Raw genomic sequence first — 19,786 nt, 5'->3', positions numbered from 1 at the left:
CAGCAACCTCTGGCCTCCACATACATACATGAGTGCACACATGCACACATATACACATGCCCACAGCATATATATGTACACAAGCTACACTGGTGTAGTTCCACAAGAATAACTAAAATGCTGGACAAGGTACAAATTAAAGTCTCTTTGAAGATATTAATAGCAAGTGGAACTTGAAGGACATTTTTATATCTTGAACTGTCAGAGGAAGAAGTGAAATCTAAGCAGAAAGCATTGGGACAGCCCAGCAGCGCTCAGCAGTGGGATCATGAAGGATCCAGCAGTCCTCATCACCACCACCAACACCCCCAGAGACCATACTGTCATCAGAGTTGAGGCAGGACCCTGGTAAGGGCTGCAATCTTACCATGATTCTGCTGAGTTCTTAACTGGATTGAATTACTGCCTGAGAAAATAAAATTAATCTGTCAGCTTTTATGTACCAAATATACCAAGAAAAGGGATGGAGAGCAAAAGTAGACAGTGGAAACTGGTTCATAGGTATTCCAAATACTGAAATGGTCATAAGTAGACTTGGGAAAAAAAAAACACCTTGTCTTGGAACTGCAGATGAATCTAGTACATGGTAGGCAAGCACTCTTCCACTGAGCTGCATCCCTGGCCCCACAACCACTTTCTTTAATTAAAGCACTGAGTTTTCAATATGAGAACTTCTCATTCAATACAGGAAACCATACTAGGAAGCTGGTCCGGAAACCAGATACTATTTAAATCCACTTATGTTAACATCAGAGTAAGCATATAGAATGTAGATTAATGACTGAGGCTAGGAGGGTACACTGGGAAGAAGAGGTAACTGCTACAGGAAGGATACAGGACTTTGTTTGGAGTAGTGAAATGTCCTAAATTTGTGATGTGGTTGTATAATTTTTGTGAACATATTAAAAATCATTCAGTTGGGGCTGGAGACATGGCTTAGCTGTTAAGCGCTTGCCTGTGAAGCCTAAGGACCCCAGTTCGAGGCTAGATTTCCCGGGACCCACGTTAGCCACATGCACAAGGGGGCGCATGCATCTGGAGTTCGTTGGCAGTGGCTGGAGGCCCTGGCGCACCCATTCTCTCTCTCTCTGCCTTTCTGTCTGTTGCTCTTGAATAAATAAGAACTTAAAGTATCTTTAAAAAAAAAATCATTCAGTTGTACCCTCTATTTTATTTTTAATTCAAATTCAAGGTCTCTATTTCAGTTTGTGCTGGAACTCACTATGCAGCTCAGGCTGACCTTGAACTTAAAGTGATCCTTCTACCGAAGTGTCAGGATTACAGGTGTCAACCACTATACCTGACGACTGTACTCTTCAACAGATGAATTACAAGTTATGTAAATTATCCTCTGTAACAGTATTATAAAAACTTATCAAGAAAGCAAGCCTCTAAAGAGAAACCAGAAGCTCTCCCAAATCAAGTCCCAGGTACAGAAATGGTAGATAAACCTAACATAAGGTGTGTGCTTCACTTTTTCTTTTTTCAGGGGGTGTGGAGGTGGAGGGGCAGTCCTCAGGATTCCCCAGGGTGTCACTATGTAGGTCAAATTTGCCTTAAACTTTTGATCCTCCTGTCTCAGCTTCCTGAGTGCTGAGATGATTATAGGCATATTCCAACAACACCTGGATTTACTTCATATTTTAAAATATTTCTAAATCATTTTACATGAACAGAAACTTCTAAATTTGTTCTCATTAAAGACTGAGCTAGCAAAAACAAAACTAAAGAATAAAAATCTAGTGGCAAGGGACTAGGGATATAGCTCATTTGGAGCTTACATTGTATTATGAGGTCCTAGATTTGATCCCCAGCACTGCATAAACTGTGTATAGTGGCACACATCTATAATCCCAGCACTCAGGCGATAGAAACTGCAGTATTGGAAATTCAAGGTCATCCTTGGGTACATGAGTTCACATCCAGCCTAAGAGGAAAAAAAAAAAATCAGAAAACTCTATTGACAAAATAATCTTGTTCTTTGGGGTTTGCATTACCAGACAGAATAGAAGAGCTGAAGTTGATTTCTAGTGGAGAAATACTAAGGACATCTTGATAGTGAAACCATCTCAAACCACAAAAGTGTGTGAGGACAACTTATGATTCTTGCCTAGCGTGTCCTACTGAACCCTGTACACAATCACTCATTCCCTTTACACCTATACATTGTAACAAAAGTAATGTTTTTGTGTTGGTGAGATAGCCAAGTTTTCCCTATCTGTAGAAAAGGAAAAAAGGGGAAAAAACAAAACAAAACAAAAAAAAAACTTTCTTACAAAATTCAACTCTGTATCCTCACCGGCAGACCATATGCAGTTAAATGAGAAACTAAGCTTCAAATCAATAAGCTACAGAAGTTCCTTAAATGCCTTTCAGTTTCTAAGAAACTTTAAAAATATTGTTTGGAAATACTTAAAACATTTTGTCTCTTAAAACATTATTTGCATATGCCTTCAGATTAAATGAGTTTTCATTATATTCACTCATTTAATATGGAATATACTAATAGACTTGAATGAGTGAAATTGGCTAATGACAACTTTTTCTCAGTGAAAACCTAGGCAAAATTTTAATAGAACCAATGGTCATTTTGGTCTATCTTCAACTATTCCTGTATAACAGGAACAGAAAAAATTCCACAGCAAAAAAAGAGAACGCAGTAGTTTTACAGTTGAACTTGAATACATTTATGGTAGAATCTCTGACAGAAAGTTGTTCACTGCACTGGGAAGTGCAGTGTGATAAAGCAAGACAGCTGATTGTAGGTATAAGGGAGTCAGCAAGAAATTACAGATCCTGACAAGGACTGCTAGTGCAGAGGTACAAACTGAGCCACCTTGTTCTCATTCCCGAAATTACTCTTGCTATGAACCGAAGACCATGTCATTATAATTCATGCTGCAAAACATAGGAATAGCACAGTAATTCTGAAAGGATTCTTAAAAACTTCATATTGCAGGGGAGTTTAAGGACATGGTCTGCATATGGTGAGGATTTAGTTTTAGTGCAAAAGAAAAGAACTTAATAAAAAAATTCCAACATTTCTTCAAGGAAATGTATTTAACATAGTGAGTTTTAAAACATTGTTTCAAATAAAAAATGTCTTTACAGATAATCACCATTTTATAATTTCACAATGTACAAAAACAAAGGACACAGACCATTATCATTACTATTATTTATTTGCGTGTGCTCAAGTGTGGGAGCTTGCGCGCGTGCCACAGGCGGGTGTGGAGGTCAGAGGACAACTTTCAAGCCGGCCCTGGCCCGGCCACCTCACTTGAGGCAGGGTTTCTCACTCTGGATTCTTGCTCTGCTGTTCTTTGCGGCTCGCCACGAACTTCTGAACTTCTCCGTGTCCACCGTCCCCGCGGCGGTCGGCATCAGCAGTGCCTGGATTCCCGAAGCCCTCCGGGCCTGAGGCCTTTCTGGTGGCTCAGGGGACTGAACTCGGCACCCGGCTAGTGGCGGGCGCTCAGGCGCCCCGGCATCCGCCAGCCTCCAGACCTCTCCCCTGGGCCCCGACCCGGTCCACAGGACTCTGACGCTGGGGCCCGGTTCGGCCCGGCGCCTGTCCGTGGCCGCGCGTCGACGCTCAACCGCGCAGCGCCCCGAGCTTCGGCGACTCCGGCGGGCCGCACGCTCGGCCCGGGCGCGCGAGCGCGGCACCCGAAGACCGGAAGAGGACTCGCGCCCGGTGGTTAAACACGGAAAAGGACGGGCGGCTCCTCAAGGCAGCAGCCGTCTTACTCCGGAGCTCGGAGGCGGCGTCCACGTCCCTGAACTCCCCCGCCGCGTGGACCGTCCCGTAGCAGGCGAGGGCGAAGGCCAGAAGCGTCTGGAGCACGATATCCGCCGGCAGCGGCTCCTCTTCCTCCTCCGTCAACCGCATGTACGACCGATGCTGCGCGGCCGAGAAGGCCGCGTGGGCGAGAGCCAGGAGTCCCGCGGCAAGCAGAGCCTTCCACAGCGCTGGCGCCATGACTGGACCCAGCGGCCGGGCGCAGGCGGCCCCGCGCTTCCGGCTTCCGCCCGCGCCCGCGGCGCAGACACATGACGTCACCGGGGCCGGGCCGCCTTGAAGCGGTGAAACTGTAAGGTGTGTGAGAGTGGAGTTGGGTGAGGAACGGATGAATTACGATCCCCTAACATGCACTTCTCTGTTTTTATTACAATAAAGAACTAGAGCCGGGCGTGGTGGCGCACGCCTTTAATCCCAGCACTCGGGAGGCAGAGGTAGGAGAATTGCCATGAGTTCAAGGCCACCCTGAGACTCCATAGTGAATTCCAGGTCAGCCTGGGCTAGAGTGAGAACCTACCTCCAAAAAACAAAACAAAAAAAAAAGACAGCTCTTACATGTGTCATCAACTCCAGGATTCCTTCTGACAAGAAACACACTTCACTTTCTTGGGTCACTTTCTGTGTTTATGAGAGTGCATCAAGCCTGACCAGTTTTTCTGTCCTTCTGCACCAGCTAGCATCACATACTAGGTATCAGGCACTCAACTGTACACACATACATTAATAATAGTAATAACAAATAAACAAGCAATCGCAATCTGCAGCCCATGTTCGTTACATTGTTGCTCAAGTCATAACTCTAAGCTATCTGTAAATAAGACTTTGATCTTTCATATACAGAATTTTTGTTTTGTTTTTCGAGGTAGGGTCTCACTCTAGACCAGGTTGACCTGGAATTCACTATGTAGCCGCAGGGTGGCCTCGAACTCATGGCAATCCTCCTACCTCTGCCTCCCAAGTGCTGGGATTGAAGGCATGTGCCCTCCACTCGCAGCCTGAGAATATTTTTTAATATCATCCTTCAACTCCCCCAACATACCAAGTACCACCTTGTTTTGAACCTACCCAATCACTTGTAAACTGATGTAAACTAGGATCTTTGCTTGTATTTTTCACTGCTGGCATAGAGCCTGCAGAGTTTCTGGTATATATTGTGGGTTTCATAGGAATGAATGAATAAATGAGAAGCACTTAACATGACCCCTATCACACAGAATGCATTTCTTTGTATTTTTTGTTAGAACACAGAACTAAGAATCAACAGACCCAAGACAGCTCCTAGATCGATCATTCACTCTAGGATTCCTGATGACAAGAAACATTTCACTTCCTTGGGCCAGTTCCTTGGTTTGCAAGGGAGCATTGGGCCTGGCCAGCTTTCCTCTCTGTCTTTCCGTGTTGTCCGTAAATGCCAGCTGGCAATGGAATCAGCAAGGCCGCTATAGCAAGGCTGGGCTATCCAAAGCTTGTGCCACAGTGGATTCAGTCACCCTGCCACCTTCTTGGTAAGGTCACAGTCTGCCCAGCTGGGAGACCTGCTGGTAACTTGCAGGAACATTCTGAAAAAATGAAATCTCCACTCTTAGCAACAGTGAGGCTATGTGACATGGGGTCTAGGGTGGATGTTGCCTGGGGATAAGTGCCAAGTCCCAGATAAATAAAATTTCAGTTCTGTGTTCCCAAGAAAAGACCTAATGTCACACATGCATAGCCACTGGCTCCAAGGACAGCATTTTCTAACTCCTGTGGGATTCCATTTCATCTGTGTTTCATCCTGTAGAGAACAAAACAAGTTTAGCTGCCTGTTTTCAGACCTGGACCTCCAAAGTGGCTAAATAGTGGGGAAGATGGAAGGACATCATGCTTGGGAAAATGATGCCCAAGTTCTACACCTGCTTTTGCAAATAACTCATAATGCAACCCTGAGAATGGCCCTGACTTTCTCAGGCCTCACTTTGCACACACATAAAATGGGATGTTCTGCAGTAGCTTTGTGGCTCTAACAATCACACTCCCTGACAACTTTGAGGATGGTATTTGCTCACCCAGAGGAATTGCAACAAAGGGAGTACAGTTATTTTATGGTGTTCTTTCACCACTGCCTCAGTTGAGCCTCCAAACAAAGCTACAAGAACAATTATGAGGCACATAAAATAAGCTATTTAATTTATGTTTCTGAGAGGGCTATAAGACATTTGGCCCACAAGCTTTTAAAACAGGGTCAGAGAACATAAAACTATATTTAATAAGAACAATGTACTAAAAATATCATTTACTGAGACAGACTGATGAAATTTAAAAGGCACCAGCTTAAGGATTGAGAAGCCAGGTTCCTGTTCCTGCTCAGCCCCAGCTTCCATCATGCAGCCTTAACCAGGCAACTGTTTTTCCACATGTATAATGGTATCCCTGAGCTATTCCTGGCTCTAATATTCTGGAAGTCTCTTAGGAAGAATAAGCCTCAATGTTGTGTGGAGATTTCCTTCACAAATTTTAGTGAGTTTTTGTTTGTTTGTTCTTGTTTTGTTGTTGTCTGCCATTGCAGTTGGCATCGCAGGCAGACAGTGAGCCAGGAAGCATTTATCACTCAGGTTGGATGCTCATGTCTCAATAGGTGGATTGGACACCCATATTTATCAGGAGCTCAGAGGCCAATGCTGAGGGCTGGCAGAGAGGTCTGAGCCCTTCTTGTTCTACCGATGTTTGGAGAGCAGGTGAAATATCCCACTCACCTCTCCTGATCAATGGCCAGACCCAACTTCTGACCCAGAGATGAGCCTACATACAGCCTAAGATCTGGATGGTGTCTCCCCAGATACACAGCAGGAAAGTAATCCTTTTCTGCCCCACTGATGAAATCCTGTAAAAGGGGAATGATACCCACAGGGATATGTGCTTTTTTCAGGGTAGACATGCCAGATTCTCAGATTTACAAGCTTTGTTGGTTGCAGGCTAGTGACAAGTGAGGCTGTCACACATTTTTCCCTGTAAGTGAGTGCTTGATGTAAAGATGAGAAGAGTTTTTAAAAGAAGGAAAGCTGATGGGAAGAAAAGTCAGAGGAATTGAGGAGGTAGCAGAGAAAATAATAAGGATTAGAGAGGAACACAGTAAATCCCATGGAGCTCTGAGGATATGAAAAATGAATCTGAAGAGAAGAAAAGATTCAAATAAGTTTGGATGATGCTATCTGCTTTATATCCTCTCTTGTAAATTTGTAGGCTGAAGTGGAAAATTAAGATACTCATAAATTTCTGTGATTAAAAACAACAAAAACTAAGCTTAACCTAGTTCCAGGAAAACTTTTGACCACAGAATAAAGTTTTCTTGTAATGTATATTAATATTCCTTGAATGTTAAATAGTAAAATTGGTTTGAAGGCACTCAGTGCATTGGGGTGAAGAGGAATTTGTCTCTGTTTCTAAGAAACTTTTTTTAAAAAAAGTGAGATAAAATATCCCAACGCTAAATTGTGTAAGGTCTTAAAATGGAAAATAACTAATCTCTAAGTATGTGGTACAGACAGAATATGCTGTGCATTCATTGGCTTATCTATATATTTCATATGCCATGATGTGCCCTAGTAAAAACTGCCAAGCAAGACAATTCAACCCTGTATTAGAAGTTTAATACTTATTGCTGTTGAGACAAGCATGCAGCAGTGAGCAAATGTAGAGGTCTTGGATTTCTGGACATATTTGTGGGAAGATGCAGAAGCAGATAGAGAACTCAGTGCATAATCCAGCATGGTAACTCCCTGGAATGAGAAATGAAATCAGGGAGGAGGATACTTAATAGGTTGATATTGTATATATGTAATTATAATGATTGTAATGGGGAGGTAATATGATGGAGAATGGAATTTCAAATGGGAAAGTGTGGGGGTGGGGAGGGAGGGAATTACCATGGGATATATTTTATAATCATGGAAAATGCTAATAAAAATTAAAAAAAAAAAGAAATGAAATCATTTTATAGAAACAATGTCATTGGGAAAATAAGGCAAGGTAATGTGGTAGAACAGGGTAGGAATATGAAAGAGACAGAAAGCTGATCTGATCTCAGAGCATTTAGTAGTTAAACTGAGATCTGAGTGCCAAAACCAGAAAGGACTTCATGAAAAGATGTCTGGAGAAAATAATATCCCAGAGAGAAGAGGTGGTAAGAACTCTAAGCTGGGGAATGAGCACATGTTCCAGGGACCCACAGAATGTTTCTAAGAAAAGGGACTAGCATGATATGTCAAGGAGGGAATAAATTAATGTTGAGCACCATTTGGCTAAAATGTAACCCTCAAGTATGGAAGCTGAGGGTGAAAAGTTTGGAATAGTAAGCTGGTTAATGCTGTAGAGGAACTTGAATGTTAGGATAGAATTGGAGCACATTCTCAATCTATTTCCAGTGCAACATTTCAGACAATGTTCTCAGGCTTCATATACTCTTGCCAGCACACCCACACTTTCATTATTATTCACCAAAACGTTGCAGTTTGTGAATAGGTATTAATAACACCTCAGTAATGGGTAACAACAGAAAGATTCTTGTCCCCTAATGCTCACTTTTTTATTGAATACACTTGTTTTTAATTAGCATACATACCTACATATAAACACTAAAAGGTGGGATCCACTATGAAAGAGAATATACATTGTTTATGTCTCTGTGTATGGGTGTGGTTACTATGCTTAATATAATACTTTCCAACCCCATTAATTATCCTGTAAATTTCATGTTTCATTTTTATGGCTAAATAAAATTGTATTGTGTATGTGTATCACCTTTTAAGGACCCACTTTTCTGGAGATGGATATCTAGGCTTGCTCCCTTTCCTTGGCATAGGGAATAGAATAGCAGTGAACATGGACGTACAAGTATCTCTGCGGTGGTACACAGAACCCGTTGAGTGCATGTGTAGGAGTGCTGTACCTGAGTCATATGGTAGTTCTATTTTTTTTTTTTTAATTTTCATTTACTTATACAGAAAGAAAGAGAAAGAATGGGTGCTGCTGTAAACAAACCCCAGACACATGTGCCAGTTTGTGCGTCTGTCTGGCTTTATGCAGGTACTGGGGAATTGAACCCAGGCTGTCAAGCTATGCAAGCAAACATCTCAACTGCTGAGCCATCTCCCTAGCCCTATTTTTAATTTTTTGAGAAACCTCCACACTGATTTCCACATTGTCATTGCCATTTTTTGGGGGGGGCGGAGGGTTTCGAGGTAGGGTCTCACTGTAGCCCAGGCTGACCTGGAATTCACTATGGAGTCTCAGGGTGGCCTCAAACTCAAGGCAATCCTCCTACCTCTGCCTCCTGAGTTCTGGGATTAAAGGCGTGCACCACCACGCCCGGCTTTGTCATTGCCATTTTTAATCCCCACCGGCAGTGAATAAGAGTTCTTCTTTCCCCACATTCTTGCCAGCATTTGCTATCCTTTATTTTCTTGATGATAGCAATGGTGAGTGGAATGCAATGGAATCAAAGTAGTTTTAATTTGCATTTCTTTGATGGCTAAGAGTATAGAGCATTTTGAGAAATATTTGTCAACAAGAAACCTGTCTGTTCACTTCATTATGCATTTATTAATAGGCAGTTAGGTCCTTTTGGTGTTTAATCTTCGCAGAGACAGCATGGTGCTGGCACAGAGACAGGAATGTGGATTAGTGGAACAAAGTACAGAACCCAGAAATAAACCCACCAAGATATGGTCACAATATTTGTCACAAGTATCAAAAACATTCACTAGAGAAAAAAGGAGACAGCCCATTCAATAAATGGTGTTGGCAAAACTGGATATTCTCTTACAGAATAATTAAATTACATAACATTTCTTTCACCCACACAAAAACCAACTCAAAATTGATCAAAAAACTTAATTGAAAACCTGACAATGAGACTGCTAGAGGAAAACATAAGAAAAACACTCCAAGATATAGGCACAAACTTTCTGAACAGGGCTCCAATAACCAATGAAATAGCTCCAAGAACTTAAAAAGTAGAATTAAAAAGCTTCCTCACAGCAAAGGAAGTTACCAGCAAAGGGGACAGCCTAGAGAATGGGAGAAAGTATTTGCCAACTGTACTTTAGACAAGGGATTGAAATCTAGAATCTATAAAAAACTTCAAAAAATAAAACCCCCCTTTACTTCTTCCTCAGTAACATGACCACCAAAATTTTAGGTTGGAATGTGACTACCTTTCTCAAGATTCTTTGCAACTAATTATGGTCATATGACTAATAGCTTCCTGCCAATATGACTTAAAGAAAAGTAATGAAGCCAACTTCAGGGATTTGTCCTTGTGGAAGGATCATGTCCCCTCTACTATCTAGATTATGGCTTTAACAGATTTCCATCCTGCATGGAGAGGACATGATCCTCTGCTAGAGATGGTAGATAAAGAGTTGGCAGAAGGGAGAAAATTCCAGATACCAAACATTGGCTGCCTCCATGGAAGGATTAAGTCATTGGTGTGCGTCTCTGTTATAAACACCAAAGCTGTATACTCACTACTACTTAACGTGCCAACAGTTGTAGCAATGGCTGAGACAAGTGAATGAAAATATTTATTTCATACAGATTGCACCTATTCTACATACTTATTTTACAAGACAAATCTCTTACAAATAGCGTTGTTGTTGTTGTTAATATTATTATTAGAAAGAGAGAGTGAGGGCATGTCAGGGCCTTTCCACCACTCCATATGTGCATGACCCCTTGTGCTCATGTGCAACATTGCATGCTTGTATCACTGCACCTGACTACATGGGACCTAGAGATTCAAACATGCATTCTTCGGCTTTGCAGGCAAATGCCTTAACCACTAAGCCATCTCTCCAGTCCAAACATCATTTTTTTTTTAATCACAGGTGACTCGCAGCACAGTGAACAGTTCTAAGCATCATGTATCATGGCCCCAAGGCAAAAACTTCCATGTGAAATGTAATTAAATAAGGGTGTGGTTCTCTAGAGCAGCTGGACCTATGGTCCAATTAGACAGCATGTGATGCTTCCCATCAATGCACTGTAGCCTGTGGATAAATGTGGGACCCTTCTAAAGTTAAACATAATCCTCACCAGATGACCCAGCCATTCTACTAGTAGGTGTTTCATTTTCCCAAGGGAAATGAAAACATTTGTCCAAAGATTTATACAGGAATGTACAAAGAGCTTTATTCACATAGCAAAAAGCTGAAAGTAACCCATGCAGATGTCCATCAACAAAAGAACTGAGTAAAAAAAAAAAAGAAATGTGTTACATACTGTGGGATATTTCTCAGCAATCTAAAGGACTGAACCACTAATACCTCCAGCACTGTGGCAGACCCTAAAGCCACCTGTAGTAGACAGCCTCAGGTTGCTGACATGAACTTCCAAACTAGGCACAGTTATGGAGGAAGGAATTTATTGAAGCTTACAGATAGAGGGGAAGTTCCATAATGTCAAAAGAAGCTGGTCCACTTCCACAGGTCATGCACAGAGAGAAAAGCAACCACCACTACCAAAGACAAGCACCCTCAGGAGCCCCAGACAAAGCTCTAGCACTTTACATGTCTTCAGCTAGAAATTCCAGATCTGCCCCTACCCCTTAGAGCTAGACCACAGGATCTACCCTCAGTGACAACCACCTCCATCCAGGCATCTAGAGATCTAAACTACAAGCTTTAATACACTCCTATGTCTATGGGGGGACATCCATTCAAACTATTACACCACTACACCAGAAAAAGTAGCCAGAGAACAAGAAGAGCCTTGGCTATGGTCCCATTCATAAAATATTCTAGAAACAGCCAAACCAATCTATATAAGCAGAGCACAGATAAGGTATTGTCTATGGCCACAGTGGAGGTAGAACTGGCAACTAAATAACAGAAGGAATTTTCTGCAGAGAGAGATGAAATTGTTCCATATCTTAATTGGGGTGGTGATCTGTCAAAAGTATACTTTGCTCAGAGTCCATAAAATTGCACAGTAAAAATAAGCACACTTTATTGTTTGCCGAGCTCTCTGGGTAGGTAGTGCTGAGGAAGGACTAGGCCTGCTGGTTCCCCCCAAAGGGTTGAGGAGGAGGATGAGTGTCGTCGGCTCAGAACCTCTCCTGGCCACTGGAGCAAAACCACACTGAGTCGGGAGTCTTGTTGAATCAGAAACTTGCTTTATTGTTACAGGCAGTTGCCTATATAGTGTTGAGAATGATGGTGGGGATTCTATGATGGGGGGAGAGGTAAGGGTCAATAGTATACTGCGGCTTTTGAAATGATTGGTTCTAAGCATGTGCACACTTGCGGAAATCCTATGCAGAAGTAACAGGCCAGAGGCCATTAGGCATCTTGCTGAGTCATAGCTGGCCAAAGGCAGATCACCAAACTTTAGCTAGGCTCAAAAAGTTCAACTAGGCCTCACGTCCAGGCCTCTCAAGGCCCAACATCTCCCCCTTTTGTTTTTTTAAGAGCACTAGTCACTGTGGCCCCTGTCTTAAGTTGTCCCTCTCTGGGGATCTTACCCGTCACTGGGTACCAGGTGTTTAGCTCACTGAGAACCCACTCCATGGCCTGTCTTAGGTTGTCTCAGTCAGTCTGAGATCTTATCTGTCATTGGTCACATGGAGGGCAGAGGAGGTGGCAGTGGGTCATCTGAGGAACTTAATTCCTGAGTTGCTAGTCTGTGCTAATGTATCTCAACCTGATGGATTTTTATTGCCTTTAGCTGCTGGTGAATGAATTGTGTAATTTTGTTAATTACACAAGGCCCGACAGGATAAGGAGGAGGAGAATGAGGGGCCCAAGTAGAGGGAAGAGGTAAAGTAAGAAGCCATGTAAGCCTGTCCACAGTGGGTTGTCCTGGAGGTCTCACCGTCTCTTCTCGAGGTTTTCTTGAAGTCTTTTGATTTTGTCTTCTATGATTCCCAATCTATTGGCATAGAAACAGCATTTTTCCTGTAAAAGCAAACATATGCCTCACCTTTCAGCGGTTAATAGGTCTAGTCCCCTCCTGGTTTGTAGGACTACCTCAGCCAGGGAATCTAGCTATTGTTAGAGATCAAGGATAGTACTGGACATGGCTTTTATGTCACTGACCAGCTGGAGAGAGAGCTTTTTTTTTTTTTAATTTTATTTATTTATTTATTTGAGAGCGACAGACACAGAGAGAAAGACAGATAGAGGGAGAGAGAGAGAATGGGCGCGCCAGGGCTTCCAGCCTCTGCAAACGAACTCCAGACACGTGCGCCCCCTTGTGCATCTGGCTAACGTGGGACCTGGGGAACCGAGCCTCGAACCGGGGTCCTTAGGCTTCACAGGCAAGCACTTAACCACTGAGCCATCTCTCCAGCCCGAGAGAGAGCTTTTTGTAGAGATGGGCTGTCATGCCCATCCCGGCTATCCCGGTGGCCATGCCTGTGGTTACTCCCAGCCCAACGAGTAGGGCCATATGGGCAACTGTAGTGGTATTATTAGTGATTACTGCAAGCATCCAGGGAGTCCCAGATCAGAGGCAAAGCCAGCAAGCCTCCACAAGAGAGGGAGTTGTTTGGTTCCAAACCCTCTCCCTGCTGTGAGGAATGGGTCTGGTCCTCTCCAGGCTCCAGTCAATGGGTCCCTCCATCTTACCCAGATAGAACTGTAGATAACAGATGAGAACCAATGTTTTTGAAAGGGGGATAGTTGTTTATCTTCCTTAGAAAAATTTAAAATATTTAGGGTAAATAATACCTTTTTTAGTTGGTCATGTGGGGGTAAGGATTACCCCTTTTGTTTTTGTAATTGAGACTTGAGAGTCTGATTATATCTTTCAAGATAGCCTGGCCCCAGGCGTTGTATGGGATGCCTGTGGACTGTGAGATTTTCCAGGTCTGGAGAAAATCTACAGAGGCCTGCTTATGAAGCAGGGGCCATTATCTGTTGTAATTTGGTCAGATAGTCCATGGGTGGCAAAGCATTGAAGCATATGGCTAATAGCATTGTTTAGATTCCCCCCTCCTCCCCCATGTGCCCCAGCAGCCACAGGGAAAAATTATCAACTGATAAGAAGATAAAGCCAAAAGCCACAGCACACTTCAGGAACTCCTGCTAGGCACACTTTTTTGTTTTGTTTTGTTTTTTGTTTTTCGAGGTAGGGTCTCACTCTGGTCCAGGCTGACCTGGAATTAATTATGTAGTCTCAGGGTGGCCTCAAACTCTCAGAGATCCTCCTACCTCTGCCTCCCAAGTGCTGGGATTAAAGGCGTGTGCCACCACGCCCGGCTTTAGGCACACCTGTTATATCTTTAGATTGAAATCTGAAACCCACCACTACACCTTAAGATCCACCCAGTGACATTGCCTCCAGCCAGGTGGCTGCAAAATGTAAACTATAAACAAATAAACAACTGAATCCCCACAGTCTTGACCAATTTCAGATATTAAGAACTGTAAAATCAAACAAGTCAAACACTTCTAACATATAAAGGCACAGAGTAAACATTTTTAACTGGTATAAGGCATAGCAAGGAGAGACTAAAACAATGCAAACTCAACCACATCCAAAAGTGTTTGCATTTCTATGATAGTCTTCCCTCAGGCATCCTTTACATGGTAAAGCAATTGGACCATCTTCCCTAATGTGTTGACAATAGCAGCTTTAGTAATCTAAAGCCAGTCTCTGTGCCAGTAAATTTAACTTGCTTAAAGTTTTCCAGCTCAAAATCTTAAATCTCTCAGTCCAATACCTCTAGCCAAGAACATCAGTCCATTACAAATTTGACCTTGATCAAATTCTCTGGGCCTGGGCAGCAGGACATAGCCAGCCCTTATGCCAGTAGCCCAGTTCCAACAAAGTCCTCTATAGTCTTTCCTTTCCCTTAGAAAGCTCATAAGCCAAGCCTTGAAGTTTAATGTTATCTGTACTTAGCATTCTCAGACTCTCATCAGAATAGTCCATAAAATTTGGCTTACCACTTCAAAAGACTCTTTCAGTTGCAAGCACCAAGTCCATGCCTATTCCTCCAAAACAAAGGTTCCAAAAGATCAACATCCACATGGTCAGGTTCATCTCAGTCCACTCCTCAGTACCAAGTTCTGGATCAGACAGCTTCAGGTTCACTGAGATAAACTTCTAGACCAAACACAGTTATGGAGGAAGGGATATTTATTGAAGCCTACAGATCCAGGGAAAGTTACATAAATGGCAGAAGAAGCTGGCCTGCCTTCACAGGCCCAAGCAGAAAGAGAGAAGAATAAGCCTAAAGGTCAAAAGCCACACAGTATGTCCACTAGGGACATATGACCTGTTTAGAAATACAAACGCCACAGATGTAGCTAGCTGGTGAACTGAAAGTGAAAGGAAAGAGAAAGAGAAGGAAGAGATGTTGTTATAGAAGCAAAGTTTAGCACATTAAATATGAAGACTGCCTCATAACTTATGAGGGTACACTCACTCACACACTGATTAACCTTCTCAATAAGAATGCCTCACTTGGGGCACCAGTCTGTCAGGTTCCTGTAGCCCCATGTTAGGCACCAGATGCTGGGCTCCCCGGCAGGTAGTACTGAGGAAGGACTGGGCCTGCTGGTCCTTCCTCCCAAGGGGTTGAGGAGGAGGATGAGTGTTGACGGCTCAGAACCTCTCCTAGTCACTGGAGAAAAACCACACTGAGTCGAGAGTCTTGTCGAAGCAGGAACTCACTTTGTTGTCACAGGCAGTTTCCTATATAGTGTTGAGAATGAGGGTGGGGATTCTAGGGTGGGGGGAGAGGTAGGGGTCAATAGTATACTGCAACTTTTGAAATGATTCGTTCTAAGCACACACACACAGAAATCCTATGGGGAAGTAACAGGCCAGAGGCCATTAGGCATCTTGCTGAGTCATAGCTGGCCAAAGGCAGATCGCCAAACTTTAGCTAGGTTCAGGAAGTTCCACTAGGCCTCACATCTGGGCCTTTCAAGGTCCAACAATTGTTCATAAGATATTTCAATAAAGTTTTAAAATTTTTTAAATAAAAATTACTGTGCTAAACCAGAAAATATTTTAGAACAAGAAGGTAAATAGTGATTTAAAATTTGAATCCCAATTTCATGTCAGAGAGAAGATGTTCTGAATAGCAGATTTATTTTGGAGTCAACTGCTTCCTACTTGAAGCTCTGAGTAACTATGATTTACAGAGTAGCAGCATTTGGGACTGATTTCCAAACATAGAGCTCCAAGAGAGCTGACAGTGCAACAGGGAGCCAAGGAGAGAGTACATGAAGGCCCAAGCTTGATGGTACAGAGACACCCTAGGGTAGTAATTCTCTGTTGAACTGTTAAGGGAAAGGTATTTCTTGATATTGTTTGGGTATAAGTTTTCAATCACATCATCTAGGAATCACAGAAACAACAAGTTGCTATGAAACCACTTATTTTTCTTTTTTGTGTTTATGTGAGATTGTGTTGTGTGTGTATGCTCATGTGAGTGCAGATGCACATGTATATGTATGCATGTGGAGGCCAGAGGACGACCTCAAGTGTTATTAGTCAGATCTCAAGTGTTATTAGTCAGATGCCATCCTCCTTTTGGCAAACAGTTTCTCTCATTGACCTGGAACTCACCAGCAGGCTAGATTGGCTGGCCAGTGACATCCAGGGATCTGTCTCTGCCTCCCCAGCACTGAGATTACAAGAGTTTACCACCATACCAGGCTGTAAAACACACACACACACACACACACACACAGAGAGAGAGAGAGAGAGAGAGAGAGAGAGAGAGAGAGAGTTGCAGTCAGGTTCGCATTGCTGGTAGAAATCACCCAACCAAGAGCAGCTTGTGGGGAAAACAGGTTTATTTTGGCTTATAGGCTCGAGCAGGAAGCTCCACGATGGCAGGGGAAATGATGGCATGAGCAGAGGGTGAACATCACCTCCTGGCCAACATAAGATGGACCATAGCAACAGGAGAGTGTGCCAAACACTCCATGGGGAATTGGCTATAACACCTATAAGCCCGCCCCCCAACAATACACTGCCTACAGCAGGCATTAATTCCCAAATCTCCATCAGCTGGGAACCTAGCAGTCAGAACACCTAAGCTTATGGGGAACACCTGAATCAAACCAACACACATACACCATCATACTTGCAAAGCAAGTACTTTACCCACTGAGAAATCCCCTCAACTTTTCCTTAATGTGTGTACTGACCTCGCTGGCATCACACACAGGCATTACTGCTAGGCCTAGCACATGTCCAGCAGTCCTGCCCTGGCAGGTCTCAGAACACTTTGGGATGCATTTGGAAGAGATATGATCAGACAGTGGCGGGAATGATGAGTGGCTAGATAATGGATATGTGTGGTCCTGTTTGATCACTGAGTGATCTAAAGAAATATGTCTATTGAGACTTTAGAACATGTGCATAAGTCAATAAAATTGTTTTAGAAAACTTCACTGGAACAGTTGCACAGGACAGGGAAGGATGAAAGGACCTGAATCTTGAGGAGGATGGAATTGCAATCAACCAGACAGGAGACAACTGGGATTTGAACCAGGATGGAAGCTGTGGATCTGGAAAATGGATTGTGGAAGGCACAGAAAGACTGGCTGAGGGTAGAGTTGGGATCAGAGCCCAGCCTTTGACAAGGAGGAGGCAGGCATGCTGGGGAACAAGGAGGAAAGGGAGGTGTGTGAGTCTGGGGAATGCTCTGCTATGGGAAGTAGGTAAAAGGCTCTTGAATGTGCCAGTACTTGGCCCAGCAGGCTCCTGGCTCTGCCTGCTTTGGTCTTCTGCCTAGCAATCTCTGACCCACTGCCATCCACAGTGTCACTCTCAGTGGGTGGCAAAGGGAGAAAACAGAGGGGTACCTGTATGCACACAATTTCCCATGCCTAGCATGCTGATTTCCTCCTTTCCATGCTCGACCTGTAATTCCTCCTCATCTTCAGACCCAACCCATGTATTACCTAAGGCAGAAATAATCAGTCCCTCCTTTCAGTGCACGTGTGTGGTACATGTGAGTTAGTTGATACATCACATCACAGGTACTTACCTAAAGCCCATCTACCCCCATCACATAGCTAAATAGCCATAGGAGTCAGAATCAACTTCTTCTTCTCTAACCTTGAGCCCAAAGGCCTGATGGAAGTCCCTGTGCTCACAGAGCAGCATACACAAATGAGAAGACAGCACACCATGCTGACAGAGAAACAAAGTCAGGCAGGGAGTCTGTGGCATGGACTGGACAGGCACAGATAAGTAAGTGGGATCCAGAGGTCACCCAACTTTTGTTTCCCTCTGCCCTTTCACACCTGTTTGCTGACCATTATTTGAAATTCTAAGCTTTCTCAATTCTAAACATGTAATGGTAATTCTTGGAAGGAAAACCAATGAGCAGCACATCAGGATAGGAACTAATCTCTGGATTTAGACAGCATTATCTACAACACTCTAAATAGCCAGAAGACACTGGACGGAGATGGGAAATGACTGATGAACTGGGAAATTATCACCACCTATCCAAAAATAATAAAACAAAAGCTGATAGGCTGGAGAGATGACTTATCAGTTAAGGCACTTGCCTGCAAAGTCAAAGGACCCAAGTTGAATTCCCCAGGACCTATATAAGCACAAGTTGGCACATGTATCTGGAGTTTGTCTGCAGTGGCTGAAGACCCTGACATGCAAATTCTTTATATATATATCTGCCTCTCCCCCCTCTCTGTCTCTTTATCTCTCTCTCAAATAAATAAAATAAAATAAAATAAAATAAAATAAAACCAGAAGCTGAGCTATACTTCTAATCTGCAGAGGCTGAAGTTATTGGCATTACTGTAGAAAGAAACGGAATTATCACAGAGCCAGAGATAGATCAGAGTAAACTTGCTTACTCTGTAAGATGCAGAATAGTGGGCCAAAATGGCCTTGGGTTTCTCTTCTGGTCTTCTCTGATGGGTCTGTGCCCTACCACTGAGAGTCATAATGTTGTGAGCAACATCTCTTCCTACATCCCTTCAGCAGAAGGAATTATGCAATGATGTTTTAACCCAGCACAAGAGAAAAGAATTAGGACTACATAAAGAAGTTTCTAAAACTATAAGGACAGGTAATTTTCTGTTGAAAACAAGGATTCTTGGACACAAGACTTTCATTACTGGAAACCAGGACTGTTAGTCAAGACTACTTAGACTAGGATCCTATTGTCTATTTATAAAATACAATCTCACTAAGGGCAAGCAACTTGACCAAGTTCACACAGAAGCCAGCACCAGGGCTTTTACAAGAACCTCAGTCTCCAGCTTATCTTGCAAGGCCCTATCCCTTGGTAGTATATTCTCTCAGCATCCTTTGGAAGGTTGCCTTTTTTGTTTCCATGATAATAGCTACTTTCTTTGTAACCAAGCTGGGGACTCTCTAATAGCTAATTGTTTAAAAAGCCAGTGCCCCACATTTCTGTTCCTCTGGATGGGAGAGGAGCAATGAGGAAAGCCCCAAGGAAGTCATTGTTTGCTTCATTGTCCCTCCTCTCCTGCTGAGGCATACCATGCCTTTTGATTCTTCTCACCTTTCTCTAGCATGGAGTCTGTTTGGATAGAAGGATGTCCTCACCCAAGCCTGAAATGGTGAGGCTGCTTCTCTCTTCCTTGGGAATTCAAACAGACCCAATCAAAGGCCCAAAGGGAATAAAATCTTCACCTCATGCCACCTTGGTACCACAAGGTGAAAGGGGGACAACAGTCAAGAGGAAGAACTTGGAACAAATTCTACACAGCTGTCCTGTTTACCCATGGATAACATCTCCAGCTTTGCTCTCTTCTCATTCCTTGGAGGACTGAGTGGTTCAGTGTGCCCTATACCCTGCTGCAGTGGGTAGTCCAGGAGCATGAGCCTCTGGGTTGAAGAAGTTCTCAGATGTGAGGAAATGCATGCTTCCCAAAGGGTGGTAAGATCAGGTAGATGGACACATAGTAATACCTCCACCGCTTTTCAAAACAAGAACAGAAAATGAGCAATCTCAGCCTCACCTAAGCCCCAGGCCATCTGTTT

The 19,786-nt window shown here is 43.3% G+C and overlaps 1 protein-coding gene across 1 annotated transcript; it reads right to left on the bottom strand.

Moving 5' to 3' along the window:
- Positions 1-3,595: 3,595 nt before the first annotated feature.
- On the bottom strand, positions 3,596-4,003 carry LOC101612893 (ER membrane protein complex subunit 5-like). The gene has a single exon (XM_045132133.1). The coding sequence runs from the start codon at positions 3,980-3,982 to the stop codon at positions 3,596-3,598; it is 387 nt and encodes a 128-aa protein (XP_044988068.1). The 5' UTR covers positions 3,983-4,003.
- Positions 4,004-19,786: the final 15,783 nt, after the last annotated feature.

The sequence above is a fragment of the Jaculus jaculus genome, chromosome 13 (genome assembly GCF_020740685.1).
Source record: "Jaculus jaculus isolate mJacJac1 chromosome 13, mJacJac1.mat.Y.cur, whole genome shotgun sequence".
NCBI lineage: Eukaryota > Metazoa > Chordata > Mammalia > Rodentia > Dipodidae > Jaculus > Jaculus jaculus.
The sequence above is the reverse complement of the archived record's forward strand: the minus strand, read 5'-3'. Positions and strand labels throughout refer to the sequence as shown.